Source organism: Oryctolagus cuniculus, chromosome 10, assembly GCF_964237555.1.
Source record: "Oryctolagus cuniculus chromosome 10, mOryCun1.1, whole genome shotgun sequence".
Classification (NCBI taxonomy): Eukaryota; Metazoa; Chordata; class Mammalia; order Lagomorpha; family Leporidae; genus Oryctolagus; species Oryctolagus cuniculus.
Window position 1 is genome coordinate 104767635 of NC_091441.1, and position 23096 is coordinate 104790730.

A 23096-nucleotide genomic window follows, 5' to 3' on the forward strand; every position below is an offset into this window, starting at 1 on the left:
AGAAGGAAGCCTGGAGCTTGCAGCAGCTCAGATCCACGACCTGGGGGGCACAGTGAGCAGCCAGGCGAGGGAAGGAGATGAAATGGAAACACAGAGTGCGGGGGGGGGGGGGGGCCGTCAGTGAGCAGCAGCTCAGGTGTTCCCCACAGCCGGTGGCTGGTCACACACACAGGGGACTCCCGGAGAACAAACAGCACCTGGGACGCGGCTTATATTGCTGAACACCAATATGCCACTTTATTATTTGGACATTTTTTCCCATTTGACACATACCTGTTGATGTTTACACAATGAGGAAAATCAACCAACATTGGGAGCAACTGACCAAATCAGTTGCTAATTCTGTACCCTCTTAACACATCAATTCTTACTCAGTGGGGATATCTTTAATTCATTTCAGTCTCACGGCTATTCTTAAAATCGGTGTCGAGATTGTCACATCTTTAAATACAGATAGAACTGCCAGAAGTACATAATTTTTATATATATATACATATATATATATACACACATACAGAAAAATACAAGACTGTTTTTCCACAATATTTAATTTATACACTACTGCAACTATATGCAACTCCTGAAGACAGGTCAAGGGGTACAAGTAATGTTTAGAGCAAGTGAGCAGTTTGGTCCAATATTATCTGAATGTCATGGTTTCTCGCTCCCTCCCTTTTACGTGACACACACTATGACACACAACACATGCACAGTCATTCACCTGGGAACACATGGTTAAGACACCACTCAGACTGACATCTGTACACCCAGAGGGTCAACCACACACAACTAATAAGGCTATGATACAGCTATGCAGCATAAATGGTCAACACTGCTGATCCTAAAGTGAGCACCATATATACATTGGAGTATAAAAAAACCATTGAGAACCAAACACATACGGGTTAGTTAAAAGGTGCCATCCCGAGGCTGTCCGTAATCACAGGAAAAACTATTTACATTGCTTGGAAAACAGCTGCAACCAAGAGTTTATTGCCAAGGCCCTCTGTCCACCTCTCCCCGTGGTTTACGTGTAATACAGGTGGCACGCTCACCCTCCGTGTGGACCCACGTCTGATTCTGGCCCTTTTTAAGATCCCTGCTCAAGAATTTCAAGCAAGTATGTTCTATGGCTTCACCCACACATCCATTCTCATGGCATTCGATTATAAATGTCACAATGAACTAGAGCTGTAGCTTAAAACATTGTCTAGCCTAGGACTAGAAACGAAAATAGTGAAGTATCTATGGTTTTACTTATTCAGTAAGTACACCGTGAAACTGCGAGTTCTGAGTAAAATGTAACAATCCTAAAGCAGCACAGGCACACGTACTGGAGAAGCCGTGAGCCGCCTCACGCAGGGCTTTGGTGCTCTGCCCACAGCCAATTACGTGACCCAGAGCTGCGCGTGGGGCGAAGGGGCTGGGACCCGGCCACGTCCTGTCCCTGTGCCCTGAAGCACTGCTTTGAAGACCCCCAGCACACAGCACGGAAGAGGAGCACGCAGCCTGTCAAGGCTAGCAGTCCGGAGATACCGGGTCCTACAAGGTAAAATGCCACAGGAGCTGACGACCTGGTCAGAAGTAGTCTTTGTACAGAACAGGTTAAAGCAGGCGTTCTTTGATTACTGTTTTGGCAGGAAGGCAAAGGGAAAAAGACTTCTAGGGGGGAAAAAAAGGGGTTACAAAACAGGCTTTGTGCATTTGTGTGTGCTGTATGTGTGAATTTTACCCTTTTCTGTGTGTTTTCTGAGGAGTCAATTTTCACAGCTAGCTGAGCCAGAGGATGCACTAGAATGGAAAAGCGAGAGACGGTCTAATTACCAGACTCCTCAAGGGCAAGTCCTCCCGAGCTTCGTCTGTTCCATTCTACTCCACGGAGTCGTGACGTTGCCAGCCTGTGCGGGCACCTCTGCTTCCGTCCCGGGCCCTGTCGTCTGCCGCCCAGGAAGGCACTGACATACGGCAGTGCTTCGTCCTGTTAGACAGACAGACAGACAGACAGACACACACACACACACACACACACTGAGCAGAGTTCACTTCACACATCACACAGATTGTCTGCTTGTCCTGTAGCATGACAGGGGCAGCTGCCTTCTCGATTTGTATCTCACCTTTTACAAAGAGACAGTCCTCTTCAGTGCCATCTGAAGAGATGCGACTGTTGTTCACACTGTAGCTTAAGACAAACAGGCGTGGGACATTCTCCGTGCAGGCGCTCGCGGCCTGTGCTGCTCCGGCCCGGCCCGGCCCGCGCCCCACGGCGTTATTGCTTTGGGAGTGCGCCTCAGAGCACAGGTTTCTGTCTCACAGAAGGTCGGGACAGGCATTTAGATTTTTCACAAGGAAACAAAAGCATTTTTTTTTGCTCTCTAGGTTAAGTGCAGAACATCAAATTTCTAAGTGCTCCATGGATACTACGTTCCAAATATACATTTTAATTTAATCCCGATCGTCCACATTAAAATTATGAATGTAAAAATTACACAACAGACGTGTTGGCTGCAAAAGAAAGGCAGTGTCTGGCAGCATGCACAAAGACCATGCATTGTCGCGTCGGCGTCGGCGGGCGGGCCGAGGGAAAGGTAATAAATAATGCTCCTGACGCCCACTCCGAGCAGTACCGCCGGGAAGTGGAGACGGGTGCAGGGAGCCGGGGCCGGGCCCCAGGGCGCTCAGATGACGTGGCAGCAGCTGGCCTGGCTGGAGGCACACAGCAGCCCCTCCTTAGGGTTCCGCTGGATGTTCACAGAGATGGTCTTTTCGCACAGAGGTAGCTGGAGCACGTTGTTTTTCAGGTTCTTGCTCTTTATCCGTTCCAACTCGGTGGTGGTGTCTGCCATGTGGTCGGAGAAAAACTTGATGCCGCCCACGGCCGGGGCCGGCCCCGCGTGGCCCGTGGAGCTGATGCACATCTTCCACGAGGACTTCTCCTGCACCTTCACGCTGGAGAAGGACAGGCCGTGCTGCGGGTCGATGAGGTACCTGGCGCTCCCGTGCAGCTGCGAGCCCAGGCACAGGCTCATGAGTTTGAGGCTCTCCACCAGCTCCCCCGCGCTGCGCGAGGCCAGCTGCATGGAGTTGCCCGGGCCGGCGCAGCGGCGCGTGGTGCCCGAGCTGTTGGTAGGGTTGCCGCCCGAGCCGCCGGCGGGGCTGCCCCCACCGGCATTGTTCTCGCTGGGGCTGGCCTTGTCCGCGCCCCCGCTGCCGTTGCTCGGCTTGCTCTGGCCCCCGCCGTCACCCTCGCTGCCCGGGGGCCCCTCGCTGCTGTCGCGGCGGTGCCAGGAGTAGGTGAAGCCGCTATCTTTATCGAGCCGCCGCCGGCTTTCGGAGTCGTCGTCGCTGGTCTCGGAACTGCTGCAGCTGGAGCCGCGGCCCTGGCTTTTCCGCCGGTGATAGCGTTTGTGAACCGTCCCGGGGGACGCGATGTTCATCTTCAACCTGCTCAGCTTGGGGGGCAGGTTCTCATCCATGTCGAACTCGTCGTCCGACTCCCCCTCCTCAAAGATCTGGTTGAGCACAGGAGCGCTCTTCCGAGACGTCAGGCGGTTGGTGACGGACGGCTTCCGGCGCAAAACCACCTGCGTGGAGAGGGACATGGGCTTCTTGTCCTCCTCGTCTTCCTCTTCATCTTCCTCCACTCGGAACAGACACTTGCGCCCCCCGGCCGTGGGTTTCAGGCTGGCAGGTGGCACGGCAGACAGTGTCGGGCCGGCCAGCTCGGGGAGGTCGTCTTTCTTAGCCGAGTCACACAGGCCCCCTTTGCTCCTGTGGCCATTGAGGACGCTGTCGGCAGCCCGGGCGGGAGACTGAGGGACAGTCGCGTGGGACAAGGGAGTGGCTGTGAGGTCGTCCTCGAGGTCCTGGGGCACGTCGATTTTGGTGGGCCACGACTGCCTGTGTAACAGATGGGAGAAAGAAACAGCCACCGGTCACACGCAGGTGTCAGCAAGGGCCACGGAGACGACCCCCACAGACTTCACAAGGACAGGAAGCAGCAGCCTTGCGCACCCGCTGCCCGACCTGTACACGTCAGCAAGGAGCCCAGAGGAGCGACGGGCTCCTGAGACACGGCCAGACGACCCCTGCGTCAGTGTCGGAAGAGAGGGGAGGGGGCGCGCTCTTCAAGGCGAAAACTGAGCACGAGGTCAGCGCCATGGAAGCACAAGCAGAAGCTGGGCAGCACGGGTTTGCTCCTGGGAGTCTCAGGTCACAGCCTCCGAAGGGACACTGGCTGACAACACTCACCTGACATCTCCAGTGCGCCTCATTTACCTGATGGTGTAAAAGCTCAGTGTTCATAAAGATACAGGGGAACAGCTTAAAGAATTTAAATATGAGAATACTGGAGAGAAAAGGCAACGTATAACCGGCATCTACACGTCTCTGCTTCTCTAATGAGAAAACTCAACTACTAAGTTAAATGTACAGAAGTACACTTTCCAGCGGCCCGTCCAGAATCCTGCAGCCTGCTCTGAGCGCACCACCCCAGGGGACAGCACCGGCCAGCGGCTCCTCTGATGCCAGGACACGAACAACGGCCCCTTCCCCACGGTGGCGTTCTCATTTCCCACCAACTGTTATCCAAACTGAATCTATAGCTTTAAAAAGCTTCCAGGAATAGACACCAGACGTCTTCTCCAACCGGGAGCCTTCTCCCACCTCTCGGGGTGGAGCGAGCCTGCCCGCCCGCGTATGAAAGGTGGTTTTGCATCAGAAGTCGTGTGTCCTCCGCCCACAACAGCGAGCTCACGGCCCTGGAGGGCAACACGCAGCAGTACTGTCCTCAACGTGAGCAGCTACTCAGCCCCTCAGCAGGAGGCGAGCAGGCACCGGCAGCCCGGTGGCCCCTCACAGCAATGTAGGCAAGGGAGCTCCAGGTCTTCTCCTCTCCAGCCCAAGAATCCACTCCTGAGACGAGGCTGGCGAGCGCCGAGGGTCGTGGTCACGCCGTCAGCCAGGCAGGCAGCTCAGACTCACTGAGCACCCCTCTGCTCACCCTCACGGCCACCACACAGCCTGGTGAAGACGAGCAGCACTGCTGACAACTGCAAGTGCACGTCACAGGGCCCAGCAGCGGCCAGCCGTCACGACGAAGCGTGAGCCCAGGAAGCAGGTGCTTGTGTTTAGTTCTCTTTGTGTCTAGATTTCTTCATCTGGAAAGAGGCTACGTAGCCTGCCAGACTACTGGCCGCAGGCCGGGTACAGGACTGCCCGCCTCTCAGGACGGGGCTCCGTCTGCACACACTGACCATGACCGTGGTGGTGCAGTGTTCCTCCCGGGGACAGCCCCCGTGCAGGCACTTCACCGTCGCCTATCCTCCCGCCCTGCCCCGTGAGGCACAGAGGAAGCAGCTGCACCACAGCCACTCCATCAGCCCCGCTCACCTGACTGCCCCATCGCTGAACGCCATGACGCATGACGCAGGGAAAAGATGGCCTTGCTCCCGCAGTGAATACTAAAGAAAGCTGCCTAGGACCACACTGGAAGGGTGCGGCGCAGATGACCGGCCTGACGTCGCTTCTGGCCAGGCCCACAGACGCAGCCCTGCCGTCTGAGCCGAAACGAGCCAGCACAGCCTCCCCAGCGAGGCCAGCAGAGCTTTTCAGAAACATTCACTAGACCAGCGAGGACTTTTACTCACCTGAACTGTGCCTTGATGTTGCTAGGGCTGGCCGACCGCGTCTGTATTTCTTTCTCTTGCTTTTCTCGCAGGATCCTTTCGGCAAGCAGGAAGTAAGTGGCTGTGATGTGGTTGTACCTGTTGGTTTCCAGGGCTCTGAAGCACACAAGAGGAGACCGCGCCTAAGCCACACGGGTAGGTTTGCTTTTCACATGAAGCGTGGCACGGAAGACCCATGCCTGGGAATCTTTAAAAGCAGGCCAACACACAACCCAGAAAAACAAAACAAAACAACCCAACTAGCAGTTATCTGGGTCGCTCTGGAGATTCAAAAAAACACAGGACTGCATCAACATGTTCACTTTAGTGAGAAAGTCCAAGATGCTGACAGTATCTGAGCTGGATGTCAGGGCGGATGCTTAGGCAAAGGGAACAAAGCTCCCAAGGGCGCACACGTCATCCTAGACTGAGTGTGAACTGACTGCTCCGTGTGCTTCAGAAGGAGCACACAGCCCAGATGAGGCCTGCGGTACACGAACTGACCCGGAACACCAGACCAGGGAACTGAGGGGTTCTGTATCCCCACCTCCGCTGCCGGGATGAGGGGAGTACTCGTGTGGCCGAGTACATCACCATTAAACTCTTCTCTGGATAAAGTCAATATATTCATTCATGCATCTAAAAAGTAATGGAGGGGGGCACTTAGCCTAATGGTTAAAAGGCCAATTAAGATATCTTTGTCCCATACTGGAATACCTGGGTTCAATTCCCAGCTCTGGCTCTTAACTCCAGCTTCCTGCTAATGCAGACCTTGGGAGCAAGCAGGTGATGGCTCGTTTCCACACAGGAAACGGGGACCTTGGCCACTGTAGGCATTCTGGGAATGAACCGGTGGATGGGAGCTCTCTTTTTATATCAAACTTTTTTTTTTAATTTATTTGACAGAGTTAAACAGTGAGAGACAGAGACAAAGAGAAAGGTCTTCCTTCTGTTGGTTCACTCCCCAAATGGCCACTAGGGCTGGCGTTGCGCCGATCTGAAGCCAGGAGTCAGGTGCTTCCCCTGGTCTCCCATGCGGGTGCAGGGGCCTAAGCACTTGGGCCATCCTCCACTGCCTTCCCTGGCCACAGCAGAGAGCTGGACTGGAAGAGGAGCAACTGGGACTAGAACCCAGTGCCCTCATGGGATGCCGGCACCACAGGGGAGGATGAACCAAGTAAGCCACAGCACAGGCCCCAATCAAACATTTTTTAAAAATAAAAAGTACTGGCTGGTATTGTGGCATAGCGGGTAAAGTGGCTGCCTGATACAGCAACATCCCATATGGATGCAAGTTCGAGTCCTGGCTGCTCCACTTCTGATCCAGCTCCTTGCTAGTGTTCCTGAGAAAGCAGCAGAAGATGGCCCAAGTGCTCCACGTGGGAGACCCGGAAAAAGCTCCTGGGTTCAGACCAGCCCAGCTCTGGCCCACTGCCACCATCTAGGGAATGAACCAGCAGATGGAAGATCTGTCTCTTTCTCTCTCTGTAAACTCAGACTTTCAAATAAGTCTTTACTAAAGAAAAATTAAAGAACAACATCCTTGGAACACCTAGTGTTGCCAGGGCACTGCACGGGCCAGAGGGTGGGGACATAAAGCCAGCAAGCCCCGTGTCACAGGACACAGCAGCAGAGGGCTTTAGGAGCTTCCACACGGCCGAGGATGCGTAACTACTGGCCTCAGAAAGCCTCTGTAGTCATCAGGAAAGAATCGACAGCAGAAATCCCACCTTAGAAAATGCACAGTGGGGCCACAGCTAACGGGGATCAGCAAGGGCAGGTCAAGGCCTGAGCGAGCCTCCCTCAGCCTAGCCCGAAGCTGCTCCCTTTGTGCAGGGGGCATGCTCGGAGACCAGGACGTGTGTTCACTTTCAGGAGTCACCATCTGCGCGGCAAGCAGGAAGAGACACCAGCTGAGGCAGCCGCACATTTGCTTCTCCAGTGCCCACTACACTCGGAAAGCAGCTCTCAAACTGTACTCCCCTTGGAATTAGAATTCGGTTTACATGAAACAGCTCTATAAGACACCATTACCTGCATTTAAGCTAAGAAAATCAAGCCCATTTAGCGAGATACAAATTGCACTGTACCCACTCAAAAATGGAAAACCATTTCCTACACATTGCTAAAGGAAGTGCGGCAGAAACAGTAGGGGTGGGTCCACCTGTGGCGACTCATGAGCACCTGGAAACTGGAAGCAACGTGACGACCTGGGCTCACCTGCGTACATCTCTCCTTTCCATACACACAGACCCCCCCTCCTTTTTTTTTTTATTTTTTGACAGGCAGAGTGGACAGTGAGAGAGAGAGAGACAGAGAGAAAGGTCTTCCTTTTTCCGTTGGTTTACCCCCCAATGGCCGCTGCGGCCAGCGCACCACACTGATCCGAAGCCAGGAACCAGGTGCTTCTCCTGGTCTCCCATGGGGTGCAGGACCCAAGGACTTGGGCCATCCTCCACTGCACTCCAGGGCCATAGCAGAGAGCTATCCTGGAAGAGGAGCAACCGGGACAGAATCCGGCAACCCAATTGGGACTAGAACCCAGTGTGCCAGCGCCGCAGGCGGAGGATTAACCTATTGAGCTATGGCGGTGCCGGCCCACAGACCCCTTTTACACACACATCCACCACCCTCCCCAGAGAACACAGCCTCCCACTGGCTGCAGATGAGGGGCTGTGGGCTCAGCCTGCAGCCAGCACGTACTTCACGCCGGGGATCTGGGTCAGATCCCACAGCCAGGCCAGAGCAGCTCCACCAACGGGATCTACTTCTGTTGACCTTCCAGAATATACCCACTTTCCATTATGCCGCTGTACTCAAAAGCTGTTTGCTGTGCTGAATGAAACAGTTAACTTCTTATAGTCGGAACCTGTGCATGAGTCACTGTCATTAGAAGGAAGTCACTGCATCTTCGTATTATCCTTTATTCTAAATTCATTAGAGATTAGTAAAAACTGGCTTTGGTTTTTAAAGGATTTAATTAACAGGTTTCTGCAGCAAGGACCCAGAGGCAGCAGAGAATAAATTTCTAGGCTCTGTAGGGTATGTGGTCACTCTGCTGCCACTGGCAATATAGACCTTTACCAACAGAACCGTGTACCTGGGCTCACTGAGCCTGCCGTGCCGCCGTCTTCTCCCTACGCACTCTTGTGGGGACCACAGCAGACACAGAAATGAGGAGGGTGCTGCCACAGATGAGGAGTGCGCTGGGATACAACCCACTCCTCCAGGAAGAGAGGAAGGCCACAGCGCTCATGGACACCACTTAAAACTCTATGTACTGGGGCCGGCGCTGAGGCCTGAAGCGTTGGCATCCCATATGGGCACCCGTTCTAGTCCCGGCTGCTCCTCTTCCTATCCAGCTCTCTGCTATGGCCTGGGATAGCAGTGGAGAATGGCCCAAATCCTTGGACCTTGCACCCACATGGGAGACCCGGAAGAAGATCCTGGCTCCTGGCTTCGGATCAGCACAGCTCTGGCCGTTGCGGCCATCTGGGGAGTAAGCCAGAGAATGGAAGACCTGTCTCTCTCTCTATCTCTACCTCTCTCTGTAACTCAAATAAATAAAATAAATCAAAAACAAAAACAAAAAAGCTATGCGCCAGGCACTGGGTCAAGAATGCTGGAATTCAGTGGCCTAGCTCCTGCCACTGGGCACCCGAGCCGCACACACGCCGCACACAGGCCCGGCCCCGGGAAGCACGGACTTACTCCACGATGGCGTCGCGGTCTGCGATGTCCCCGAGCACCATGCGCTGGATGATGCTGTTGTGCTCCTCTTCCGAGAGGTTTTTGTACGACACGAGGGGGATGTTGTACTTTGTGGCTGGTGAAGGGTCCACTCCTTGAAGCCAAGGATGGTTTTCAATCTCTTCTAAAGAGGCCCTTCTCTTGGGGTCTCTCTGCAGCATCCGCGTGATCAGGCTGCCAAGGAAGGAAAGGAAGTCCACTGTTGAAGCAAACTGCTGGCTAAGATGAGTAATGGTGCATTATTTTACCTAGGTTCCCTAGTATGGCGGGGAGGGAGTGGAGGGGTATTTGGAAATAATGGCAGTTTAGTGTACAACCTTCAGATGCACTGCTAGGCCAAACCCCAGCACAACTCCCCATCATCCAGCGCTAACTCAACATACGAACATGTGCTCTTGACTAACTGCTGGTCTAGGGGTGTGCAAGAGCCAGGTGCAACAGTCATCGGTGACACCGAAGAGGGTGCACTAACCAGCTCCTGCTTCAAAGAGGAGGACCCTCTCGAGAGACAGCTGTCGTGTCCTGTAACAGACGGAGAAATGGATGTGCAGAGGGCACTGTGTTGACAGAAAATACAGAACTCAAAGTGGAGTGAGAGCTGGGCTGTGAGGAGGCAGACAGCGACACTGGCCGGGGCTGATGCCCTGGGTGCGCGTGCAACTCCACGTGACTCACAGAGTCCACGGACTGCCCCACCGGGCAGCCTCAGTGAAAGCAGGAAAAATCTGCTCAGCAAAATGCGCCTGCCTCCATGGGGAGGGAGAATTCCATCTGAAAACAAGGAACTACAGCTGGCCCTCACACCAATCCACAGTCCAAGTGAACAACACCTGTGTGGTACAGAGCGAAACCAGTTTCATCTGGAAATGTGCTTCGGCAAATAAGATATAATGACAGACAGACAAAGTAAACGTACAAATCCTTCTTGAAGGAATGCAGTGTAAATCCAGGCCTCAAAGGATTCCTCAATAATATTACCACGAGTAAGGCAGGCAAAAAGACACTATGAACAAGACCTAAGAAACACAGCAAAATCAGCGCGCACATCCTCCCAACACTGGACCTTCAGAAACAGGTATCACCGTGATAAATGTGCTTCAGACGTGGAAAAGCGGCTTCAGCACATGATCACGGCACAACAGACCTACACACTATCACAACACGACGTAAACGGTGCTTCTAAAGTGAAAAATAACCACCATAACTGGAAAACCAAAGGGCAAATTTCAAAAGTCAGACATACAGAGAATTAACGAATCTGAAGAAAAAGTAACACACACTATGGCGTGAGAAAATATGAGAGAAGTCAAGACAAGGAAGACAGGGTGAAAACATCAAACACACACCTCATCAGCTCGCAGCAGGAAATGAGAAAAACATGTGAAAATAAATGGCTAAGAATTTCCCAAATTTGTCAAAGAACAGAACTCTGAAGCAGGAAGCTCTAATACATCCTAAGTGCAACGAACAAAAGACCTCAAAGCAGCCGAGAGGGAAGACAGAACACCTACGTAGGGCTAGCGTGACACTGCGCAATGACACGGCAGAACACAGGAGACCAGCACCGCCCTGGGGAGAATACTGCTCACCGGGGAGTCTACCCTCAATAAAGCGCCCTTTCAACAGTGTGCACAGCCTAAAACATTGTCGAATACAAACTGAGAAAGTTTATCACCAACAGATGCTCATCAAAAGAAATTTTAAGGGATACAATTTTGTGTTCCCAATTGGAAAGGTGAACAAAGTGCTCGTCAAACACCTGGGTGATTACAAATAGTTAATATTGGCCGGCTCTTCCGGGACGGTGCTTAGAGGCAGCCACAATGGTCCAGCGTTTGACGTACCGCCGGAGGCTCTCCTACAATACAGCCTCCGACAAAACCAGACTGTCCCGAACTCCTGGTAACAGAATTGTTTACCTTTATACTAAGAAGGCTGGGAAGGCACCAAAATCTGCATGTGGTGTGTGCCCAGGCAGACTTCGTGGGGTTCGTGCTGTGAGACCTAAAGTCCTGATGAGATTGTCTAAAACCAAAAAACACGTCAGCAGGGCTTATGGTGGTTCCATGTGTGCTAAATGTGTCCATGACAGGATCAAGCATGCTTTCCTTATCGAGGAGCAGAAAATTGTTGTGAAAGTGTTGAAGGCACAAGCACAGAGTCAGAAAGCTAAATAAAAACATGAAACTTTCAAGTAATTAAAAATCAAAAAAAAAAAAAATTGGCCGGCGCCGCGGCTCACTAGGCTAATCCTCCACCTGCAGCACCAGCACCCCGGGTTCTAGTACCAGTCGGGGCACCGGATTCTGTCCCGGTTGTTCCTCTTCCAGTCCAGTTCTCTGCTGTGACCCGGGAGTGCAGTGGAGGATGGCCCAAGTGCTTGGGCCCTGCACCTGCATGCGAGACCAGGAGAAGCACCTGGCTCCTGGCTTCGGATCAGCGCAGTGTGCCGGCCGCAGCGGCCACTGGGGGGTGAACCAATAGAAAAGGAAGACCTTTCTCTCTGTCTCTCTTTCTCACTGTCCACTCTGCCTGTCAATAAATAAATAAATAAATAAACCAAAACAGTTAATATTAATTAATAATTAAATGTACATAAATAGAAGATTAAGAAGGGAAAACTATATAGCACACAAATGAAATGAAAAAACAAAAAGAATGTGAATAATTTTGGACAGCAAAATGAGTAAACTTTATCTTAAGGATCTGTAAAGAATTCTAACCCCAACAACTAGAAAAATATACATTCCTGTCCAAGATAAAAATACTATAAAAACCTCACCCTTGGCCATGAGCCTCAACAATGTGAAACAAACCAACCTGGTACCAGGCAGACTATCTTCTTGGACTACACTACAATTAAGTTGTTACAAAAAATCTAAACAGAAAAACACCATACCTATGGAAATTTAAAACACCTGTAAACAACTCATACATCAAATAAATCAGTGGAAACTAGAAAATACTTAGAACTGAAAAATAACAAAAGGGATATACATTAAAACTGCTAATAGGGATACAGCTAATATGGTACTACACAGCCTTAAATATTACAACAGAAAAGATAGTCTTGGGAGCTGAGTACCCAACACAAAACCCATGTAAGCAGACAGAAGGAATCCTGAGCACTACAAACAAAACCAGTGACAAACACAAGAAACTGTAACAGAAGCAAAAGCTAGCTCTTTGAAAGTGATTAATAAAATCAACAAACCTCCCAAAAACCCATTCAAGACTGATTAAATTACCAGTTCCGGAATGGAGAAGGGCAATGTCCTCACAGATCTAACAGACTGAAGGAGAATATAAATACTTAAGGCCAACAAATCTGAAGAATTAGAGATCAAATGAACCGGTTTCTCAGAAAACACAGCTTAGCAAGACTGACACAGAAAAAAACAAAACTTAATGATCCTATACTTAATCCCTCCGCCAGGGACTCAAAGAGACGTCCTCTAAGAAGATAACTGTTTCGTTTCCTAAGCTGGGTAACGGGTAGAAAGGTGTTTGTTTTATTATGTGTAAACTTTTTGAATGATATAGGTCAATATAAAAATAAGTTAAATCTGCTTTAGTTTTTTAGGTATGGCTGTGGAGACCTCACTTGAATTACAAACATATAACATACACACGAAGTACACCCACAGACAGTGCTCTGTTTGAGGGAAGAAGACAACAGTAAGAACTTTAAAAACCACCACCATCATCAAGATCACAGACTCTGTCCTTTATGCTAAGGACTGAAATAAGAGCTTTAAACAAATATTAATTTCTTTAATTTTCACAGTAAGCCTGTAAAATCGATTCTATCCCTTTCACATCATTCGTAAGTGGAGAAGCCAATATGTGAATGCAGAGTTTAAGTTATTAATCATACACCAAAAATGGGGCTCCATTCAGAGAAAAATTCCTCTGGTTATCAGATTTCCTTCCTAGCAGCTGAGAGGAGAAACTCCAACCTTTGTTACGATAGCAGTGGTTCTACTCTTAGCTGAGCTCATTTAAAGCTACCACTCACACTATCAAAGAAACACCAAGCTTCCAATAGACTTAATCCATCACCGTATGTCTCCATTCACTCATCAGCGTACTTGAGTGTACTTTTCATAGCTATTTCCCACAATCAGATAAAGCAAACGGAACTCTAGAGCCACTGCGGGGAGGAACATGGGAATACAACTCTGAGACACGCTTGTAAATCCTAAATGACAGACTGATGATCTACCCAGCAAAGACAATGCCTGAGCCCTTGTCTAGAACTTAAAGTCCTTCCAGGTCCTCCCTTCTGCAGAGGCAGACAAAGGCGGCTCCCACAGCACTATCTTCACTTGCAGGGCAGGAACCGCCTCTCCTGGAGAAACTGTGCACTCTCCTCTAATACTCAATTTCAAATCACATTCTGGGCTAATTCCTCCCACCCCAGATAGTATGAACAGTGGAAATGCTATATACAAAAAAAAAAAAAAAAAAGTGAACTCAGATGCTTGGATGCTGACATCACCTCAGACTCTCTGGATGTGCTAATGGAATTACTGAAGATTTCTGGCTTTCCTATGCGTTCTGAGGATTGCTCAGTGTTTACTTACTCTTTACACTCTTTAGACACATGGGATGGTACTGTGTATTTGCAATCCATGATCATTGTCAATGTTTCACTGTCATTGGCCTCTTGAAAGGGCGGTTGCCCACACACCAGCATGAACAGGATCACTCCGAGACTCCATATATCTGTAATCAAAGACATACTTTTTAATATTGGCCTAGTCAGAAAACCAAGGCTTTAAGAAGAATACGAGCAGCCTAACAATATTACTTTATTTTGAGCAGTCAAAAGCATTTATATCTTTCAGTAAAAACATCCCAGAAAGAAAACTTCAGCCCCAACCGGACAGGGAGGGTATAGCTGTCTTGTTCAATTTTTATATTCATTCATGATCCAAGCAATGTATTGCCAGTACAAAATGAATGACCAGTAAATATTCAATGAAGAGATAAATTAATTCCTTTGTTAATGTCAAGAACATCAACTGGAAAGCACCTATAGAGGTTCCAAAGACAGCACACATGCTACTGTTTTTCCCATTACAACACAGACCAGAAATAAAGCTACAATGTTAATACTCTGAAATCTGAGGGATTTCACCTTCAGTTGTTCATTACCTCTCTTGGCAAGGTAATCAGCTCATCCAAGGCACGGTCATTTTGTAGAAAAGAAAATCAGAGGTCAGAGAGAAAGCAAGACTGTTGATGAGGAGAAAAACCAGTTACACAGCACTGCAGAGGATGGGGACAGGACCTAAGGCGCAGGCCCAGTGACCCTACCCCAACGCCTGGGACCACGAGGGCTTCAAATTCTGGATATTTTCAGATTTTTGAGTGTGTGTGTGTGTGTGTATACATATAAATGAGATACCTTGGGGATGGGACCCAAGTCTAAACATAACTCATCTGTATTTCATATACCTCTCCCCATACATGGCCTGGTGGTAATTTTATATAATATTTTTAATTTTTAGTACACATGTGTTTTGACTGTAACATGGCATATGTGATCAAAGGCAGAATCTTCCATTTGTGGTATCGTGTTGGTACTCAAAAAGTTTCAGATTTTGGAGCATTTTGGATTTCAAGTTTTCTGATCAGGAATGCTGACCCTACATAAGTGACCAGGAAGCAGCGTTCAGTTTACAACAGTGGGAGCTGCTCAGTGGAACTATCGTTACGTCTCCCACCACTACAAGTATCCCATCAAACAACACCTAAGTACTCTGCATACGGCATTCCTTGCACCAGTTGTAGGGTTGGACCTGTTGGTGTCTGAGCACCATTCCAACTCTAGCAACTCGCACAATAATAAACAAGTTCCTGTCTCTGTCACTACATAAAACACGAATCCATCAATCAGTTGGAAAACTTTTTTCAAAAAGCTTTTTTCCAAAAAGTTTTTCTTTAGATGAAAAGGATTTCGAAAGGATATTACAAATCATTCATTCCAGAAACTAAAGTACAGACATGATAACATAAACACTCACATAAAAAGAAACCAGGAGCTGGCAACTATGGCACAGCGGATAAGCTGCTGCCTGCAGTGCCCGCATGCTTGGGCCCCTGCACCTGCGTGGGAGACCGGAAGAAGTTCCTGGCTCCTGTCTTTGGATAGGCTCAGCTCCTGCCGTTGTGGCCATTTGAGGAGTGACCAGTGCTTGGAAGACCTCTCTCTCTCTCTCTGCCTCTCTCTCTCTCTGCCCCTCTATAACTCTGCCCTCTCTGTAACTCTGCCTTTAAAATCAGTAAGTCTTAAAAAAAAAAAAAAAAAAAAAAAAAAAGGTAAGTCTTTAAAAAAAAAAAAAGAAACCAAATCACGATGGTTTCAAGACTACAGAAGACTTAGGGGACTTAAAAAAAAAAGAAGTCTTGAAAAAAAAAAAAAGGAAACCAAATCATGATGGTTTCTAGACTAAAGAACACAGGGAGCTTGTCATCACACCTTTTAACACTTAGTTGATGTTTCAAAACAGCCAGAACTATTAGTTCCAAGTTAATTTTCCAAAAGAGTTAAAATTTGTTAATGAAATATATTTTCCTTGGCTTCAGTTAAAACAAAGAGGGCAACAAAAACAGAAACCCAGAAGTCACACACAATGTTAATTTTTCTATATATACAACAAATTTGACTAAGGATGTATCAATAAAAATTAGTGAAACAGATGGAAATGTCTACTGATCAGCACGGGAGTTTGACCTGCTCTGTTTCCGACCTGGGCCAGTTCACCCCTCCTTAGGCAACCTGGTGGTCCCCCGCTCCCGGGAAGTCACCATACTGATGTTGAATTTAGTGTGGACGCCCAACAGGCACAGCCACGACAGCCCAGAACTTCTGGACTCAAGCAGTCCTCCAGCCCTCAACCTCCCGAGCAGCTGGGACTACAGGCGCACGCCACCGCGCCCGGCTGGAAATATTTACTAATAGTAAAACATTCATGTCAATGAAGAGGAAAAGGACCTAGGAATCATTCAGTCCAAACCCTTCATTCTGCAGTGCCCTAAGAGGTCCAGCTGGAATTCCTTTTTTTTTTTTTTTTTTTTTTAATTTATTTGAAAGGCAGAGTTATAGAGAGAGAAGGATGGAAGGAGGGAAGGAGAGAACGAGGGAGGGAGCAAGAGAGAGAGAGACAGACAGACTGACTTCCATCCACTGGTTCACTCCCCAAATGGCTGCAACAGCTGGAGCTGGGCAGATCCAAAGTCAGGAGCTTCTTCTGGGTCTTCCATGAGGGTGCGGGGGCCCAAGGACTTGGGCCATCTCCTACTGCTTTCCCAGGCCATAGCAGAGAGCTGGCTTGGAAGTGGAGCAGCCAGGACTCAAACTGATGCCCATGTGGTGGGATGCCGACACTGCAGGCGGCGGCTTTACCCGCTACAGCACAGCGCCAGCCCCCAAGCAATGCTTTTTTCAGTGCACGAAATTACTGCCCAGGAGAGTGGTTCACAAGTGCACTCTACTCACTGGCCTTGACCCTGGAACCCAGAGGGCCACCACCACTCAAAATTCATCTGAGCAACAGCGGCCAGCTGCATCTAATCTAAACAGCCAGTGATATCACAAATCTAGGAGAACCTTATTTTTAAAGCAATTTTATATAGTTGGTATTTAACTTAAACTTTCTTTGCACAACTTGAACCTTTTTGGTCACCTGCCCAACTCCCAAGCCAACACTGTGGAGCAGTGGCAACCACAATTATTCTCCCTTTACTGCATGTGTCCCTCATTTTACAAATACTTATGTTCTAGAAATTAAGTAAATTCCACCTTTCCACTGATAGTCATTACACCATGAGGAGAATTTTTTCTTTATAAAAGGAACTTTACTATCTTCCCCCTACCAAAGAAAGGGGGGATTCTCAATGGCTTACAATACAAGTACACAGACATTAAAAATCTGGACAGTTAAAATAAAAACTCTTCTGTTCTTTACTGTTGATCAATCAATAATGTTTAATGTTTCTACTACAATCCTACTTAATCACTAATCCTCTGGATTTGAAATATAACAAATTAGTATCTTTCTATATAAATCCTACAAAATAACTTTTATAAAATGAGCTTACCTACATTATTTCCTCTACCATCTCATACTATAGCTGGATAAATCAGTTTGGTTTTTTTTTAAATTAACTTTTCTTTCTGCTAAACTGCAAATGACAACTGACTGCAATTATGCAAAGCTGATGTTTTAAAAATACAATAAAATAAATATCAACTGAAAGTCATGCCAAATCCCTTATCTGGTTAACAAAAACTTTCTTTTCCTGTTAAGTATTAAGAAGTCCAATCACTTGGAAATTATTCCCTTCAAGATCACTTGCTTCAGCTGATTCTAACACAGTGCTGGTTATGAAGTGACCCAAGATTAGAAGAGCAAAGAAAAACATAAAGCAACGTATATTGTTTCTTTAGTTTCCAGTTACGACACAAATAATTTCTAAATATGGAAATGCTTAAAAGCTGAGAGGCTTAGACACAATTTACTAAACTTGGGGACATCAAGTGTCGCACTTAAACTAGAAATGAGTAGGACCAGCACTGTGGAATCTCCCTCCTGTGTGGGCCTTGGTTCAGGTCCTGATTGCTCCACTTCCAATCCGCCTCCCTGCTAATGGACCTGGAAAGGCAGTGAAGATGGTCCAAGTGCTTGGGCTCCTGCAACCACATGGCAGACATGGAAAAACCTCCTGGCTATGGATACGCCCAGCCCAGCCCTTGCAGCATTTGTACAGTGAGCTAGCGAATTAAAGATCCTCCCCCCCTTCCCCAATCTCCCTACCCTTTTAACTCTGCCTTTCAAACAAATAAATGCATCTTAAATAAGGTAGAAACAAGCAACAGTGTAACTAAGGCAGCAAAGTGTTAGAGTGGGCAAGTGAGATCACCATTTGTTCAGGGACCACTGCATATTCCACATGCAGACAGCCCCTCCACAGCCACAAGTTCTGAATCCTCAGATTCAATCAAGGGTAGACCTCTCTCTCTCTCTCTCTCTCTCTACATATATATATATATGGTTACATCTATACTCAACCTTAACAGAGATTTTTCCCGCTCTTATTCCAAAGTAACAACATCTAGCAATTATTTACATAGCATTCATATAGTGTAAGGTACTCTAGGCAACTCAGAGATGACTTAAAGGATATGGAAAGATGCGTGTGGGTTATAAGCAAATAGGTCACTTTACAGATGGCACCTGAGCATCCCCGGATTTGGGCATCAGCAAGAGCTCGGGGAACCAATCCCCTGCAGAGACCAGGAGATGGCCATATTTATTTTCCGTAACACTTTCTCTCTCTCTTCTTATTGTGTTTAATCATTTTATTTTCAACCCAAGGGCCAAAGGAGAGGTTAAAAACAGATCACTAAACACAGTTCTATGACTAACCAAGCTATTTAAAAATGTGCCCTTGATCTTCAAAATGGGGATGCTAACAGTAATCTACTTCCTACAAACACTGCTGTGGCCATTACAAGGATTACAGCAGAATCCCTGCTAAGCACTCAGCAGAGAGGAACACATGGGGCTGCCTCTGCCCGGCCCTCATGGCCCGTGGCAGGCACTGTTAGAGGCACAGTGGACAGAGGAACCAGAGGTGCCCTCGCCCTGGCAAAGCTCCCGGTTCACAACGGGAATCAGATGGCAGGCAAGATCAAGGGGCACAAAGCAGAGCTGGAGAAGCGGCGAACGCAGCCAGGAGGGAGAGGCAGGGAGGCTTCTCGGCAATGCAGGAACAAGGGTGCTGATGCCGTGTCGCCAGGACGAGACAGCTGCTGTGACAGGACTGAGGAACCATCAGGAAGGACTACCTATCATGCTTCCCCGCAGAAGGCAGGGAGACCGTGCTTGTTTTAATGAGAATTCACTTCAGTGAATATTTAATTTTTTTCCCAATAAAAAAGAGAAGTCTGCTATGAACTCCCAAGGTGTAGCCTCAGCTTCAGATCCCAAAATCCCAAAACTGTGAATAGGGAGTGGAGCGTGGAGTAGAGACGCTTTATGTTTCCATTAAATATATATATATATATATATATATATATATATATATATATATATATATATATATTTACTGGGATTGTTGATACACAGGTTACCAAATGTCAACCATCCATTTGAATAATCAAATTTAACACTGATACCACTATCTAAAGCATTTATTTGTGCATGTATTTTTATTTCAGATATAGCCATAGGCCCTTGGTTAATAAAAATGAAAAAACAATATTACTTACTAAATGTAACTGGTTTGATAAAACAACAAAAACTTCCAACTCATCCAACTTTGTGGACAGAGTGTGAGCTGACGAAGTAGGTCCTGGAGTTCCTGGTCCCTCTCCCAAGGCGCTGTCCGCTGGATCCAGACCTCAATCGAGCGCCGAGGTCTCCTCTACTACACCCCAGGGAGTCCCAGAGCGTAACTGAATGGTGCTTCTTCTGGGGGTGCACTTTGGGCAGGCTAACGGAAGATGCAAACGGAACAAGACAACATGCTCATCACTGATCCGAGACGAAGGCACTGCCAAGGAGGAGGATGTCATGACTACCGAGAAATTTTCCAACAAAAAAACCCCAAAACACACCACATTTCTAAAAGAACTTATCTACACAGCAAAAAGAATGGCCAAGTAGAAAGTAAAAAACAAACAAAAAAACCAGAGACACCAGGAGAAAAGTTTCAGACAGAAGCCTCCATGTTTTCCTTTCTTTAACAGCAGAGCATGAGTCATGAAAGCAGCAATGGAACCAGAATGTGAACAGTCACTACAGACAGCACCTGTAACACCAACGTACACACCTGCCAGATGTAGGCAACAACTTTTCAGTCCAACCATGGTCACCAGCAACTGACAAGACCCACGGCTGCCACGGGGAAAGGTGACGCCTTCCTGCAACAGTAGACCTACTCCCAAGCTCCACTTTACGGTCAAAACCAAGACGCCTGCTCCTCGTGTGAGACCCAGACTCCTGACTGTCCAGGGTCACCAGTCCCAGCTCCTCCTGACACTGTGAGAACCAGCTGGCACTCTGGTGACCACGGAATCTCTCTTGCTCTGAATGAGATCAGTGGCTAGCTTTAAGGGATATGACTACAGAGCATTTTGAAAGCAGGAAACTGTCAGGTTATTTAAAGTAACAGAAAAAAGTGAAGAATCTGGACAAGATTTTCAGACATGCTTTACAATATCTCTATTATCCTGGCTTCATCAATACTTTAGTTAGAAGTAAGGCTTTTTTACTTAATAGGGAATATTTCTTCCTTGAAAAGGGGGGAGGGGCAGGTTTACATGCAGTGAGTTAGGCTGCTACTTGGGAAGGCTATATCCCACCATACAGGGGTGCCTAGGTTCAAGTCCACCTCCACTTTTTTTTTTCAAGTTATGACAAGCATAGTAGGATAAAATTTTACCAAAAACCAGAGAATTCGTATTTTCACACACAAATATCAATAATCAATCAAGAAATCATCATCAATCTCAAGAAAATTGCCAAAGCATTCCCCCAAAATTACAATTCCATATACTATTTATATCAATGAAATAAAATTGGAAATGTAATGAAGCAAAACAAAAAACCTGCTTCAAAACTTTTTGAAAACCTTTCCAATTAGATGACTGTTACAAAGCCATGTAATTCCTATTTAACTGTCTCCTAACCACATCCTGTGTGTTCTGTGAGTATCTGTGCATGTGCTAGGTGAGCAGACAAAACTTTGGAAGTGTGTCCTTCAAAGTGGAAACGCAAGACCTCCAATTCCAACACAAAGTGCATGTGAAAGCACTGGGTTTCATATAAAAAAAAAAAAAAACCCACGAGCCAGAAAGATGGGGAGAAGAGGTCTGATGGGGACAGACCCCGGGACCTGAGGACCACCAGGCAGTGAGTTCCTGGGGTCAACTGAGGGGAGCTCAGCAAAGACAAGCAGCAGTTTGTTTCATTCAGCTGTTCAAGGCTTTGTACAAACTTGTTTGTTCCAAGGCAAAGTAAACAGGAAAAAGTGCACGAAGTCCACGGGTTATCAATCACACACCATGAGACTGCACGGGCTCACAGAAATCCCAACAGACAAGCAGCGGCTACCCTTCCACTCAGAGCTCTGCCACAAACCACTTACAGACCTGACTGTGGGAGCACAGTGACCCTCACAAACGCAGAGGGAAAGCAAAGTCAGGCCAGCCCGTCACCGCAGGATGGTTTCTCTCTGCGTGGCCTACTGAAAAAGAGCACACCTGGGAGACCAGGGTTCAGGACTTCCAAGGGCCACTTGGCTCTGCAGGCTCAGCCGTCGCCCAGCTTCTCCTGTGTGTGTCTGAGTTCTCTCTGGCACACGATGTGGACCACCCACTCCCCTGGTCATTTCTGAGGGCGCCAGAACAGCGCTCTCCACGTATCACTACTGAGCCCACAGTGGCTGCCAGGAGCGGCTGCCTCTGTGGTATGGGAGCAGCACAGGTGGAAAAGCAAAGGGAATCTTACTTTCTGCTCAGTACATGTCTGAGTTCTTTGAATTATCACACAGGAACATTCACTTTCTCTATAAATAAAAAAGAAATGAATGAGCTGCACTTCACAGTGTGACATAGACAGTGGCGGATGCTTGGACTGGAACAGCCCAGACACATTTCTCTAGGGGCTGAGACAGCAGCTTAGAACGTGGGACCAGGGAACAGGAGGTCCTGCGAGGTTCCCTTAGGGCTTCCCAGACCAACCCCTGAGTAACATGAAAAGTTACAGGAAGAAATGTTTTTAACTTTTAGCACACAGAACTGCTTCAAGAGTGAAGAAAAAATCAAATATTAAACTTGCTGATGTTTCCCTAAAATCTATAATAATCTTAGAGGCTGTGATAAAAGGAACAATGAGGGAGGTTACAGAGTGCACAGGGTGACTGGTGCTATCGAACACTGCTACTGTGCCCAGGGAATGGGTCTTAGTCTCACAAAACCAGAGTGGGGATCAGGACAGCGCTGTCAGTCACACCACCCTCCAGTTCCATTTCCCCCCTCAGGCCAGATCTGAGCATTGTGGAGCTGAAGGTGACGCCCAAGCCAAAGTCACCACGCCGTCACCCACCACAGGTACATTTCCCAGTCAGTACGGATGCTCTGGCTGCCTCAAAACTTCTACCCAGCCAGAGCAAAGCCTCAAAACACCTCACCAAAGAACCCCTTACAAATTCATACTTTTCCAAAATTAGATCCTTTCAAGAATCCCCCATGGAACCTCAGCACCTCCTTTTACAAATCAGGGGGAAAAAAATCTCACTTTTACATTAATATCAGCCACAAAATCAGGAGTGTTCACATAGGGCACAATGTCATGGCACAGCAGGCTGAACCGCCGCCTGCAACTCTGGCATCCCATACGGATGCTGGTTACAGACCTAGCTGCTCCACTTCCAATCCAGCTCTCTGCTATGGCCTGGGAAAGCAGCGGAAGATGGCTCAAGTCCTTAGGTCCCTGCACCCATGTGGGAGACCTGGAAGAAGCTCCTGGCTTCGGATTGGCGCAGCTCCAGCCGTTGCAGCCAATTGGAAAGTGAACCATCGGATGAAAAACCTTTCTCTCTCTCTGCTTCTCTTCTCTCTGTGTAACTCTTTCAAATAAATAAATAAATCTTTAAAAAAAAGAT

The 23096-nt window shown here is 47.9% G+C and overlaps 2 protein-coding genes across 7 annotated transcripts in view; one reads left to right on the forward strand and one right to left on the reverse strand.

The window, feature by feature from the left end:
• Positions 1-212: 212 nt before the first annotated feature.
• The window catches only part of SNRK (SNF related kinase), a 62369-nt gene continuing 39485 nt past the window's right edge, over positions 213-23096 (reverse strand). For all 6 annotated transcript variants that reach the window (XM_008260225.4, XM_051851860.2, XM_070050958.1 and 3 more), the window contains 4 exons: positions 14003-14144; positions 9378-9590; positions 5649-5783; positions 213-3900 (listed from right to left, as the gene is read on the reverse strand). In XM_008260225.4, coding sequence (XP_008258447.1) covers positions 2679-3900; positions 5649-5783; positions 9378-9590; positions 14003-14144 — 1712 coding nt within the window. In that variant the 3' untranslated portion in view covers positions 213-2678. The remainder of the gene's footprint in view (positions 3901-5648; positions 5784-9377; positions 9591-14002; positions 14145-23096) is intronic.
• LOC138844116 (large ribosomal subunit protein eL34-like) lies at positions 11198-17020 on the forward strand. Its single transcript, XM_070050960.1, has one exon. It carries the CDS (start codon positions 11240-11242, stop codon positions 11591-11593), a length of 354 nt encoding a protein of 117 aa, XP_069907061.1. The 5' UTR covers positions 11198-11239; the 3' UTR covers positions 11594-17020.